Raw genomic sequence first — 14,333 nt, 5'->3', positions numbered from 1 at the left:
GACCCCGAGATCATGACCTGAGCCAAAGGCAGCGGCTTAACCCACTGAGCCACCCAGGCACCCGCAATAATCACTTTATTGCAACAAACACTCAGTAGGCATTACAGTGTTGAAAATAATTGTGTAAGCCATGTGGCAGGTGAAGGGATCCACCTGACAAGAACCTGTGCTCAAGAAACTTAGTCCCTGTAGATAAGGTAATCCTTGTTTGTGCATTAAGTGCTAGAATAAGAAGATAGATACTGAGTTTATTCGGTAAACTGAGGATATTTAATAGGACATGACTGCAAAGAAGACGATGAGAAATTGGGGAAGGTAATAAGAAAAGCCAAGATTGTAGTTGGGAACCTCTTAATATATCTTGTAACAGTTTTTAATTTTAAAAATGTGGTTGTTTTCCCTCAGCTATGATTTGGGGGTCCTCCAATATTAGAGATCTGTATTAAATCTAGAATGTTGGGGCGCCTGGGTGGCTCAGTGGGTTAAAGCCTCTGCCTTCAGCTCAGGTCATGATCTCAGGGTCCTGGGATCGAGCCCCACATCTGGCTCTCTGCTAAGCAGGGAGCCTGCTTCCTCCTCTCTATGCCTACTTGTGATCTCTGTCAAATAAATAAATAAAATCTTAGAAAAAAATCTAGAATGTTTTTTCATTCCCAGCCTCATCTGCTTTTCTTATAGCAAATTGAGACCAAAAGGGAAGAGTTAATCATGAGTTCACTTTTTCGTTTATTCTGTTACCATTACTGACACTGCTTGCTGGAGAGGCAAGTTCAGTTACTTTATTTCTGTTGTTTCCAAATCTATTCTTATCTTCTTATCACTAAATATTATAGTCATGTCTTACTTCAGTCACATATTCATTTGGGCTTATTTTTATCCCTTTGCAACACAAATTGAGGACAAAGACTAGGCAAACATTCCTAGTCCATTATAAATTGGAATTGCAAATCATTAAATAATTAAACAAATAATAAAAATTGTGGATTCTGTTCATTATAACAAAGAACAATCTGTTACTAGCATTGATAGTGCCTAAAATATGAAGATGATCTTTTTTTAAAAAGAGATTTATTTATTTATTTTACAAAGAGAGAGAACGAATGGAAGGGGAAGAGAGAGAGAGAATCTCGAACAGACTCCACGCTGAGTGCAGAGCCCCATGTGAGGCACTATTTTGGGACCCTGAGATCAGGACCTGAGCTGAACCCAAGTGTCAGATGCTTACCCAACTGTGCCACCCAGGCACCGCATGGATGAGATGGCCACTTTTAAAGAATTAACACTGATAGTGGATTATCAAACATTCTTATTTGAAATTCTATGGAAGTAAACAAGTATAAGCACATGACATTTAGTTTCACAGACAAAAAACCTTTCTAGGGACACCTGGGTGGCTCAATCGGTTAAGTGTTTGCCTTCAGCTCAGGTCATGATCCTGGGGTCCTGGGATTGAGCCCCACATCAGGCTCCCTGCTCCGTGGGGAGTCTGCTTTGGCCTCTCCTTCTGCTTGCCGCTCAGCCTACATGTGCTCGCTCTCTCTCTCTCTCTCTCAAATAAATAAATAAATAATCTTAAAAACAAAACAAAAAAAACCTTTCTAGATGTTGAGCCTCTGCAGGACTCACTCATATTGAAAAACTCAGGCAACTTAACAGGCTGTTTTGTAAGTACCAAAAGGAATTAAAGTGGGAGACAGGATATGTCATGGAATTTGGAATCTCTGAAATCAAAGACCTAATGTGTGGTTAACTCTGTAAGGAAGTGTGAGTCCTACTTACAAGAATATAAGGTCAAGCTGTGCCCTCCCCTTCTTGGTTTCACAAAGCACAGTCTTATAAACAAGGGTTTCTCCATCCTAATTTTTTCCCTTCATTGCAAACCTCAAATGCAGTGACCACCTGTTACTTGTGTCAAATTGACAAATAGCCACTTAGTTTTATGGTTAAAGTAGCAAACTACTCACATTCCTTCATACTTGATTTCCTCCACTCCTCTTTCTTTCCCTTCCCTCTTTCTTTCTGTCTCCTCTGCAGTTTCTAAAGAGGACAAATCCATTGTAGGAACTCAAAAGAGTTTTGCATTTGTTTGTGGCACTACACAGGCAGCCCAGAATGGCCCAAGTTATTGTTGAAGATTATGAACAGTTTAATTCATTGACTCTGGAAGGTGAATGTTGATGCTGCAGCTCTAAACTCTCAACCCCAAAACCTAAACCATGGCAGGAAAAAAAAACTGAAAAGAAAAAAGAGGATTATTTTGAAACATATGGTATAACACTTAGCCTATCTTCTAGAAATGTTAGCTTATGTGGCTTCAGGAAATGTTTTCATCACTAGTATGCATCTTTATGAAAAGGATGATTCAGATGTTTGTCCACTAAATGTTCATTGAATATTATACATATATATATATATATATATATATATATATATATATGCACACACATATATACATATATATATAATATACATTTTATATGTATATTTTATAGTTCCTCAGAGGACCAATGAAAAAAGTTCCATGAAGCGTGGAGGCAAGGAAGCAAATTCATTGTGGCCAAGGGCAAATTCGTTGTCTTTTTCTTCAAATCCCTTTATTCCGTGTCTTCCACCCTGGTAAATAATACCATCATTTGTCAAGTCGGCTAAGCTAGAAACAGCCAAGCCATATTTGACAATTCTCTCTTACTCACCCTGCTACCATTCATCGATTGTCGCAATTTAGAAACCTACTTCTGGGAGACTGTTTTAAATCTCATTAGGGGGCGCCTGGGTGGCTCAGTGGATTAAGCCGCTGCCTTCGGCTCAGGTCATGATCTCAGTGTCCTGGGATCGAGCCCCGCATCGGGCTCTTTGCTCAGCGGGAGCCTGCTTCTCTCTCTCTCTCTCTCTCTCTCTCTGCCTGACTCTCCGCCTACTTGTGATTTCTCTCTCTGTCAAATAAATAAATAAAATCTTTAAAAAAAAAATCTCATTAGAATCCCAGTAATTCAGAACTTTAAAAAAAAAATCTCTGATGTAGAGTGCCCTAACTCACTTACTCTCTTTCATCCTTTATAGCCGACCAAGTCATGTTGCTGAAGCACAGCCTGATCATTTCATTTCTAGACTTCAGGGATTTTGTCCAAGTCACCCAGGACCCTCCACCACAAGTCCCCTCTCTCCTTTACACAGCCTTTCCCTGCTGCAGCACTCGCAAAGGATTCTGGGCACCACCCAGACTGCACCTGCCCGCGTTCTTTAGTCTGCTGTGTTTGCCCTTATTCCCATAGCTGGAATGCGCTTCTTGTTTTATTGACGCCCTCCTCAAAGCTTAAGATTTGGCCTAAATTCCACATGTCCCCCCAAAATATTACCCACCTCCGAGGTAGGAGGTAATCGTCCTTTCCTCTGTGTCCCCATAGCAGTTTGCTATAGTTGTTGCACAAAGCAAGTAGTTTTTACAACGCAGTACATATGTGGCCTGGACCAAAATTCATTCTGTACTCATCTCTCTCTTCCTCTTTAGATTATAAACTGTTGAGGCTTTTGTTAACTGGGTTCTGGGAGGAATTAGTTGCAATAACAAGGAAAAACCCTAATTTAGGATGAACACAGTAGCCTCTGAACCTGAATGCATCTGAAGTTAATTTTGCACTTTTCTCTGTTCTAGAGATCTCCAGGAACTTGATGATTCTACCCAGCTCCCTCTACTTTGCCACTTCTCAGAAACAGCTGAAGGACTCACCACCATTCGGGCATTTAGGTGAGCAAAGATATTTTCATTTTGCTGATTAGGCAATCATATAATCAACAAACCTATCTGCAAATAACTGATAATTGCTACCATTTTTTGGATGCCTACTGTGTGGGCATGGCAGTGTTCTAAACTAGAAGAGGGAAAATATGGCAATAAATGTTCAGAGTTAGTCTAATTCTCTGAAATTTTGACAAACATAAAGAAAGAATGAAATACCGTATTGGAAAGATACTAGCTGTGTAATGTAGATCTGTCTTGTCAATTCCCTAGCCTCAGTTTTCTTATCTGTGAAATGGAGAAATCAACTTTGCTTCTTAGGGCCATTGGGCTGATTGACAAATACATGGAAAGCACTAATCATGGTGATTAGAAAAGAAGCATCCAATCAACAAGTTGTTGATAAGAATAAGAATATTAAGGACATTAAATAAGAATATTAATAATATTAATATTATTAATAAGAATATATTAAAATAAGAATATTAATAATAAAAGAAATGCTACTAAAAATAAAATAAAATAAATACTACTATATCAAGTTATTTTAGGATTTAATCAGTTTTCTTCAATTTTTTTTTTTTAAAGATTTTATTTGTCAGAGAGAGAGAGGGAGAGAGAGCGAGCACAAGCAGACAGAATGGCAGGCAGAAGAGAGGGAGAAGCAGGCTCCCTGCCGAGCAAGGAGCCCAATGTGGGACTCGATCCCAGGACTCTGGGATCATGACCTGAGCCAAAGGCAGCTGCTTAACCAACTGAGCCACCCAGGCGTCCCAGTTTTCTTCAATTATTACTGGTAAACAGTAAGAACCCAAGCTTTTGATCAAAAGCGTTTACTTAACACTCAGAAAATGATCTGGTCCTATTTTCCCTGTTCAAGTAAACTCAGAAGAGAAGGTGGCAGCACTGAGTATTTCATTTAATCTGGAAAATTGACATCTTAAAGTATAATGTCTTCTTGGAACCCTAAATGCAAACATGTAGTGATTTCAATTAGAGCTTTTTCTACCCTAAGAAATATTTATATTATTAGATATAAAAACCTGAGTCAAAAAGTAGAATAGAGAGATATAAACATCAACAATATGTATCACAGAATTTCTGCATCAATCTACATAGACTTCATCATGAAAATTCACACTTTCTGCAGTGGTGTGTTTTCCCATCAGAGTGGCTCTTATTGGAGATGACAAAACTACTGATTGACATCAAATTATAATATTAAGACCAAATTTGTGTCCTGGTGGAAGCCAGTAATGACCAGTGGTACTCATTGCATCCATCATATTAAAGATTTCATTTTTCACCAAATAAATCCTTTCAAGTTAATCTATTTGAGTATTGAACATATGCTGGTACTACTCTTGGTATGGATATTTAAAGTCTACAAAGACATGGCCTTCCACTTCCATCCCAGATAAATACCACAAAGAAAACAGTTAGGGTGACATGGCAGGTGTGGGGCAAGAAGTGCCAGGATTCAGGCAAGCTCCTCGATGACACTGCAGGACGTTGACGGGTTCAACATATAACAGTCCTTGCTCTGTTTTCTCTCCGGACAAGGTGAAGTTATTTTCTAAGAGTGATGATGACTAGAATGAGGTAAATTGTCTTGAAGGAAAAAACAGTTTAGAATGACAGAGGAACTTGACCAAGAGTCAAGATTTAGGCTTTTCATTTTTCTTCTTTGTTAGACACATGGACAGAATTTAGCATGACTATTCCTAATTTTACATGAGGAAAAGTCTAGGTAGTTAGAAGAACAAAATACTATGTGTTAAATCTTCAAGGCTTGAATTATGATTGGAAGAAACAAAAGACAACCGAACTTTTTATGGAGAAGTATCTGCGTCATAGTCATCCAGATTTATATCTTTTAACATTCATTTCTAAAGTAAATATTAAGTACCGCAAATATCAGCATTTTTAAACCAAAAGAAGTTTTAAAATGTGGGGACAGTCCTGCTGCTATGAATAAAATTCTAGAGTCTTTACATTTGGTGCTTTTGGTCAAGAATCAAACATTTTCTTTTCCATCCATTTCTTCCTTTCTTTCAGGCTACCCAGAGTCCCCAGAGTCTTCAGCTCTTTTGGAAAGTTAGCATTTACTGATTAGGCTGCCTCTCCTCCCCTGCATTCAGGGTTCGTGGTGTACTCACACACGGCAGTGAACTCCCTCAAGTAGTTTACCACGAAAGTTTCACAGTTAAATTAGACTGAGATTTCAGTGACCTTTCCTATTTTTTTTTTTTTTTTTTTTTGGTCCAACAGAATAAAGGTCTAAGAATGTTCAGAAGATGAGCTGGATGTGGATGAAAAGATACAGACTGAGTGTGTCAAAGTTTCCATTAGGAAAACAGACGGTTTCTTGCCAAATAGAAACACACAGAAAGAATGTTCACTGCATTTCCACCCCTCCCCTCTCGCTGCTGCTTCAGACCGTTGCCAATTCCATTTACAAACTCTTTAAGAGTGCATCTGAAACAATATCCCACAACTAAATGAAGAGTAAGAAGCATCCCAGACAAAGCACTTTGTCAGAATAAAGTCTTTGATGTTCATCTGAAAGGTGGTCCAGTGGCTTTGGTCCAGTGGGCCCCATCCCCAATCTCTCCATTACCACCATCCTGTAGAGAGCAAACCCTCTCTTGAGCCCCTGAACATGATGAGTTTTCTCATTTTTGTGCCTTTGCTCATGTTGTTCCTACTGTTTCCACAGCTTTGTCTTCCCTTGTTAACCTGAAGCATTCATCTCATCCTTTAAAACCTCACTTGGATCTTCCTCCAGGTCCTCCATGAAACTTTGCTTAATCCTCCTTCTCTCCCCATCCTCTATCTCCTTCCCTGTGCGAGTTGCCCCCTTCTTTTATACTCAAGTAGCGTTTCGTGCACAGGGCTGTTATAACCAGCCTCTGAGTTGCATGGTCCTTGCTTGTTACCACCGTGTTTACCTCCTTCCCTAAAGACAGTATTCCTCAAGGGCAGAGGTTACATCTTGTTCATATATATATATATATATATATATATATATATTTTTTTTTTTCCCCCCCCGATGTCTTGCAAAGTTTCGGAATGAATGGCTGGCAATCTCCCTAACATTGCAAATACAGAAATGTTGTTCCTTAGGAGGATATATCTCATTACCATTCATATCCACTATTGCAGTAAATCCTCTAGTCCTGTGGGCCATTCTGCCTTTTCTTTATTCACTCTCTTCAGTTCTAAGGGGCCATCCCAGTACAAAACAGGCATGTTCCTGGGACTTCTCAGGCCCACTCCAGTAAGTTGCTCTTTCGTGTAGGTCCTTCTGTACATGGCATTTAGGTCAAGGCTGCAAACTCATAACTCAAAGTGAGGTAATTATTTGGCTCTGATTGCCAAATCCTTTGATTATTGTAGATCATATGTTGTCTGACTCAGTTATCTGATTTATCTGGTTTGGCATATTGGAATGATCAGATGGATTGGACAGATATCAAGTATCTGCTTTATATTGGCCTGTATGGACGACTTTGTGGGCCAAGTGAACGCCCCACACAGGACTTGTGACATAGTGATGGTTTAATATAAAGTTTTGCAAATTCATTTGAAGATTTGGGGAAACTTGGGGCAGTCTTTTATCAAACAGGAATCATTTCTGAGCTGTCAAATGAAACTTGGCTATGCCTTAAAATATGTCTTAAAAATGTAATGTGCAGACAAGTGGTCCATATATGAACAGTCATGGCCATGAAGAGTGAATAGACCACATTTTGATTTGGCATTTCCTCCAACCTTCAAATCAGTTATTTTTATTATATTATCCAGCTTTCCATTGTTTTTGTTATTCACGGAAAATAACTGAAAAATGAAAAGAGACTATTTTTGTTATTTGGAAAGATTTATCACCATGTAGCATGAGTTCTGTGAAAAAGTAGCTCACATGTTCAGATGGATAAGATTCTTATTAGAAGTTTCATTTATAACACGGATTACCCAGAATTTGATGTTGATAATGATGATGTTGATGATGTTGATTTCCAAGAATGAGCTGAATTTGGCCAGGGATCAATATCTAAACTGTGTTTGTCATAAAATCCTATAAGTACCATAGGCTGAGAGTTCCTTTCGTGCAGTGACCATCCTTACAAATATTTTAGAACCTTGAGCATAAGCTATCTCATCTAACAAGAACATTTGCCACCTCCAAGGACCTCCATCCTCTACTTCTTTCTACTCAGTTTCCTTCTTTGGTTCCCAGAAACCCCAGCAGAAGGAGAAATTTAAAAGTATCTATTTGCCTGTTACACATGCATAGTTTCCTGTCTTCTCTGGTCCTCGTTCAGCTCCTCCTATCCACCTTTAACTGTGTTATTTGGAAAAGTTAAAAAAAAAAAAAAAGGCAATAAAAAGTAGGTAGAGCTTATTGCGCTTCTGTACAACTTACTCTGGTTTTTGTAAGGCCCTTGCAACACAGGCCATGCCTTGTTTTTGTGGCCGCAAAATTATGAGGAAATTTATGAAGTGATCCTTAATAGGAATTTGTCATCAGAAAGCTTCCTTTTCATAGCAGGGGTCTAAGAAAGGAAGAAGGACGGACCACACCCTCCCCAGTAAGCGTGCAGCAAAGCAGTAGCAGCTGGCCTTTATTTTGAAGTAGGAGTCCATTTACTAGTCATTCCATCCCATCCGTTTGTCACGATGTTGTGTAAACAGAGTAGTAGTAAGTGTGACTGTTTCTTATTATTTCTCCTGTTGGTGGCTAGCGTGATCATATTTTTGTTTTCTACAGGCATGAAACCAGATTTAAGCAACGTATGCTGGAACTGACGGACACGAACAACATTGCCTACTTATTCCTCTCAGCAGCCAACAGATGGCTAGAGGTCAGAACGGTACGTCCGTTTCGTGATTTCCAAATGGAATCCAAACAAAAAAGGGGCCTGATGCAAAGAGAGAGACAGTTGTAAAAATTAGTCTTGCACCGAGAGCCACACTAACTTCACTTTTTCCGAACATTAAAATAGCTCAGGTTTGTTTATGTTACAGATGAAATTTGTCATAACGTTTTAGCTAATGGCAAGACAAATAGCCCAAAAAGCAAAAATTCATTTTGTGTTCATTAGTCTCTAGATCGCATAAGTTAATGGAATGGCAAATGTTTGTAGAACTTCATTTTTTTTTTTTCAAAAGAACAAATTTGACAAGTGAACAGATGTACTTGTATCCTTCACTGAGCAGGGCAAGCCTGGAAGAGATGGCGACTTTCTGTGTTTTAAGCCAGTGGAGGATCACATTAGCGCAAAATGTAAAAAAACTGTAATTAATCATCTGTCGCCTTCTTCTATCCCTTGTGAAGGAGGAGGACAGGCACATGATTTGGCATCATACAGACTTGATCTAGCAAGTTAATTAATTTGAGTCTGTTCCTCATCTGTAAAATAGGAATAAGAAAATGTACTTCATGGGGATATTAGGATGAAAAATAATAATATAAAGCCCTTAGTTTCCTGATTAGCAGGTGCACTCAACAAATGTCTTTTGAATGAAAGGATGAATAAATAAATAAGTGAATGGAAACAGCACCTGCTGTGGTAAGTGGTTCATGAGCCAAACAGCTGGAGTATGAACCAGGAGATGGATGGGACACAAGTTCCAGAAAGGAAGGAAATGTGTTTGCAGACTGGTCTGCATAATCTGTACTATAAATATGCTACTTTGATGGTAATGATGAGTTGTCTGTAATCTTTAAAAAAAAAATAATTTTCTATCGGGGAACCTGGGTGACTCAGTCGTTAAGCCACTGCCTTCAGCTCAGGTCATGATCCCAGGGTGCTGGGCTCCCTGCTCAGTGGAGAGTCTGCTTCTCCCTCTCCCTTTGCCTCTCCCCTCCACCCTCCTTGTGCTCTCCTTCTCAAATAAGTAAATAAAGTCTTTAAAAAAATAAAAATAAAATAAGAAAATAATTATCTATCCATTTGTCCAAAGGAACAGGAAGTTTATCTGTACTATTACAAGGCTATTATGTCTACTATATTCAGGCTTTCAAAACTCAACAGACCAAAGAAGGCAAACAGTAAAAGGAATTTGATGAGTTAGAAATGAAAGAGCCCAAGTATAATCTGAGTTGTTGATGGATGGATACAGGTTGGTATGGATTCTTGAACCGTGCCCCTGCCCCCGTCTTGGGCTTTAGTCGTCATGATTTCCCACTGGTTTACAGAGACTCTCTTCCACTTTATTAGTTACAATGTAGTAATTATTCAGTGACATAACACAATTATATTTTACAAATTTTAGATAGAAGCATTGGTTGTTGATAACAAATTCCTTCCAGCTAGCTGTAGGGGTTGGGCAAAATGTCTCCTGAATTACCTATAGAGAGCATAAAGGCAGATGAAGTGTTGCTTGATTTATAACAGAACTAAGACATTATTCCCAGATCCTATCCAGACCCTAATTCATTGTTTTAAACTTCTATTTGTTTTTTAAATTTGTTTTCTCTAAGGAAGAAAAAAAAAACCCAATCATATCTGAAAAACAGAATAAATCATGAAAGAACTTGATGAAAGAATGTCCCCAAATCATGATAGAAAATGTCAATGGTTACCTTCGTTGTTTGATTTTTCTTAACTTGGAGATCAAGCAGGTGTTTTAGGGGGCAAGTGTGTTTGCTTTGGACTTGAGGTGAATGTCTGACTGGACTCCTGTTTCTGTTCTTTAGCACTTCCTACTGTCAGGTTAATGGACAAGTGTTTAACAAGAATATTCAAGCAAACCATATGTTCTGCTCTCATAGCCAAAAGACAAGATATTAGAGCTTTCAGACTGCCAAGAAAGGGGAGGTCAGGAGAAATTAGAGAGGAAGAGTGGCCAGATTCAGAATGGCTTTAGTTCAGTTTGACTCATGGCTCATTACTTTAAACCCCATGTGAAAAGGCAGCAGGACAACCCAAATGTAAAAGAATTCAAGTTTTCAGCTGTAGAGACCTAAAGAAAATACTGATGTTGAAACAGGAATGGCAGGCTCTGCCATCCATTCTGTTCCTTGAAGATACATTTGTTTGTGTGTCTTGTCTTTGTTTTCTGTGTATTTTGATCCTTCCAAGAATTCTTGTCTGGTCTCATTACCAGAGCTCTCCCTTAAAAACAATACAAAAAAAAAAAAAAAAAAAGGGACCTTTTGCTTCTGTTTCTGGTGGGTAAAAGTAAGTTTTGGAAAAGAACTTGCTGATTTATTGTAAAATTCCAGACATCTCTGCTGACAGAAATCAGGGTCCAAAGTCTTTTGTTTAGATTTGTCTTTTTTGCCTAATTGTGTGTGTCAGTAAGTTTATGTGGGTATGCACACACACACACACACACACACACACCCCTCTAGACAACCCCAGTGATCCAACCTAAACTAGTCAGATTCACTCTCTTCTTCTCAGTACCTTGAGAGTTTTCGTTAGAACCAGGATATTATTCAAAATATGTTAATATCAGAATCTTTATTCAACTACAAATGTGTAATTCAAGAACATATGCTATAGTAGGAGTATGGAATCAGTTAATTAGGTAACTCCTTTTAGGAAGTAACTTTTCTTCCAGTTGTATACATATAATGACCTCATTACTATTGTGCTCTTGTGGACACATCTCCATCACTGGAGACATGATTTCATTTTGAAATAAGTGGATCTTGTGTCAGAAACATGGATGTTGAGATACAGGACCTTGGGGACAAGGGTGTGAACTGTTCTCTGACCCCCACAGCTGGACATATTCGGCCTTGTAAGTCATTAGAAAAATAAGTAATGAAAACTTCTATTTGGTTCACTGAATCTGCATTGATCTTACTTACCCACAGCAACAACACACCCCCTCCTTTCTCTGTTCTTTGCCATATTCCTCATTTAGCAAAAATATCTGCTCATAGCTAATATTCTTAGAGTTCCCGTAGCAGAAACACAACTAACCGGCACAAGGAAGGTTGGGGCATTAGGCATAAATCAGAAGAAACCAACAGGATTTTCTGATGCAGATCTGGGGATTTCACCAACTCTAATTCATGGACTTATCACCTTCATAAAGAGAAAGAGGAGAAAACTTATCATTGCTTTCTGTGGCTATTTTTCACTTCCCTTCCTCTTTACTCTCAGTTCGAGCTTTCAGAAGCAATGCCACTGAATTCCCTGGATGGAAAATCTCAAGAGAAGGAAGGAGGAGGAACCAGAGAAACACCTCTTGTGGGATTTCAGAAGATCCATGAGCCCCATCCCATTTTTGTTTATTCTCTAATTTATTTTAAATATATGGCTCTCGTTTCTTTTCCTGGTCAAGTTAAGCAAGAGCTAAGACAATCACAAGTTATTCCCTTTCTCTGAGTCAACAGCTTTCCCTATGGACTACATAGCCCTGCCCACCATAGTCACTTCATATTCGTTCCGAATTAGGAAAAAAATGAAGGTCACAATACACTCGCATCAAAAAAGGACGAGAGTCTAAAAGAATAATTTGGCTAGTGGGAAAGGAGCTGGATTGTGACCACCCGGTTTGCTTTGGCAGAGAGGGGAGTGTAGTTCCTCTGGTGCCAAGTGAAGTGGGCCCCAGTCATGTGCAGGGTGTCTCTACAGCCTAACCTTTGAATGCTGCTTGCGTCCTTTGTTCAGCACGGCGTTTTCTCTTCAGCCCTGCACTAAACAGTTCCAGTTCTTTGGCATCGGTGTTTCCATTTGCGAAAATTGTGTAACTCTCTAAAGGCTGTCTTTCCAAGGCTTTGTCTTGCTGTGTGGTGAAAGGATAAAAGAAAATTCACATCAGGAAGCCAAAAAAAAACAAAAACCACCCAAAACAAAAAAACTTTAACATCAACAGGCTTAAGTGAAAATAGCCTTCAGGGTGAGCTTGCACGAGAGTTGATTTTACAAAACAGCACAGAACTTTTCTGTGTATTCCTAACTCCAGCACAGACAGGTGTGCTCTGATCTTGTGGTTGGGAGGCCCTACTCTATGCTCCCAGGTACTCAGTGGTACGAGAGAGTGGTACTGCTGAGGGCTGCGTAGAGATTATGTTGCTGTTAACCATTTGTAAGTCTGTTTTATAGAAAATTTCCATTTTCACTATAATCCCATAGATAGATACATGTCATTGAATCACTAGAAATCTGGACAAAGAGGCCTCTCTTTTGACTTGGAAATCAGAGGCTTATCCCTGGAAGGAGTGTTGCATTCACAAACTCGATGGAAGTTATAGTTTATCACTATCCAGATACAATGTCCGGCAGTGGGGCCCTCTTGGAGAACTGGCTATTTTTATGTGCAGTAGCTTCTGTTTCGTTTTGACCACAGGTGTGTTTTCATGGAATGTATTAGTTAGGATGGGTAAGGGCTAAGCAGTAAAATGAATACTGCTAGTGATCCCTAAGAATTTGCTCTCTTTTGTGTGAGTTATTCAGATCAGCCACTTCTCCTTTCTTAATTGATTGCCTTGAAATTATTTTGTTGTTGGCATATTGCAAAGAAAGGAAAGAAGGTGTAAGTATAGAATCACTTTGTAACTCATTAAACTTGTTAAGTGGCTCCTTCAGCTCAGTGGGGGGTCTGCTTCTCCTCTTGCCTGCCTCTCCCTCTGCTTGTGTGCACTGTCTCTCTCTCCTTCTGTCTCTCTCTGTGACAAATTAATAAATAAAATCTTTAAAAAATGGTAAATGAAGTGAAAAATAGAGAGCTAACACAAGCTCTTACTATCAATCAACTTCACACATCTGTACTCCTGAACGGTTTGAAGGGAAGTTAATGGAACTTAGTGATTTTGCTATGAGTCTTCTTGATAAAAGTGGTGCACAAAGGAGCTTCCTTTCTTATGCAGATCAAAGTGAAATTCTGAATAATTACTCTAAAACATTCCAAATTCATTACAAAAAAGTTTTGTTTTAGTTTTTTTTAGAAAAAATAATTTTTCTGACACCAAAACTCATACTCTTCATTACAGAGAGCACCTAGCACAATCCATGTCCCACAGTCCTGCCCCTGCAAATGTTACTTTTTTCCTTTCAATACTCCATAGAAAAAAGATTTTTGAGCAGTGGCAATAGTCCAGGAGTGATCTGAAACTATCTAGCTGGTATAACTAGAAGACAAGAAGAATAGCACTCTCTAAAAAAAGGGATGAGGAATATTTTTTATAATAAATAAAATAACTTTGTTATATAGCTACTAAGCTGCAGACATACTGGCTTTTAAGCTCTTGTATCTATATGAATTTAGTAGACTGTAGATTTTGAAAACGGGTTCATCCCCTGGAAAGTGTGCTATCAATGTACTTCCAAAAGCTATTCCTTACTGCTGAGATGTCAAAAACATTTATCTCTATACATTATCTTTAATAAAAAATAAAATAAGAAAATAAGATAAAAACAGAGAGGGAAACAAATTATAATAGAATCTTACATATAGAGAACAAAATGAGGGTTGCTGGAGGGAAGGTGACTGGTGGGTGGATGGACTAAACAGGTGATGGGCATTAAGGAGGGCACTCGCTGGGATGAGCATTGAGGATTGTAGGTGGGTGATGAATCTGCAATCTGCTCCTCAAACCAGTGCTGCACTGTATATTAACTATCTTGAAGTTAAA

General features: G+C 38.8%; 1 protein-coding gene across 11 annotated transcripts in view; it reads left to right on the top strand.

Moving 5' to 3' along the window:
• The window catches only part of ABCC9 (ATP binding cassette subfamily C member 9), a 157,526-nt gene that overhangs the window by 118,471 nt on the left and 24,722 nt on the right, over positions 1-14,333 (top strand). For all 11 annotated transcript variants that reach the window (XM_045072907.1, XM_045072908.1, XM_045072902.1 and 8 more), the window contains 2 exons: positions 3,653-3,745; positions 8,508-8,610. In XM_045072907.1, coding sequence (XP_044928842.1) covers positions 3,653-3,745; positions 8,508-8,610 — 196 coding nt within the window. The remainder of the gene's footprint in view (positions 1-3,652; positions 3,746-8,507; positions 8,611-14,333) is intronic.

The sequence above is a fragment of the Mustela putorius genome, unplaced genomic scaffold (genome assembly GCF_011764305.1).
Source record: "Mustela putorius furo isolate JIRA1106 unplaced genomic scaffold, ASM1176430v1.1 tig00537227_pilon_pilon_pilon, whole genome shotgun sequence".
Classification (NCBI taxonomy): domain Eukaryota; kingdom Metazoa; phylum Chordata; class Mammalia; order Carnivora; family Mustelidae; genus Mustela; species Mustela putorius.
Note: the sequence above shows the minus strand (reverse complement) of the source record. Positions and strands in the feature narration are given on the sequence as shown.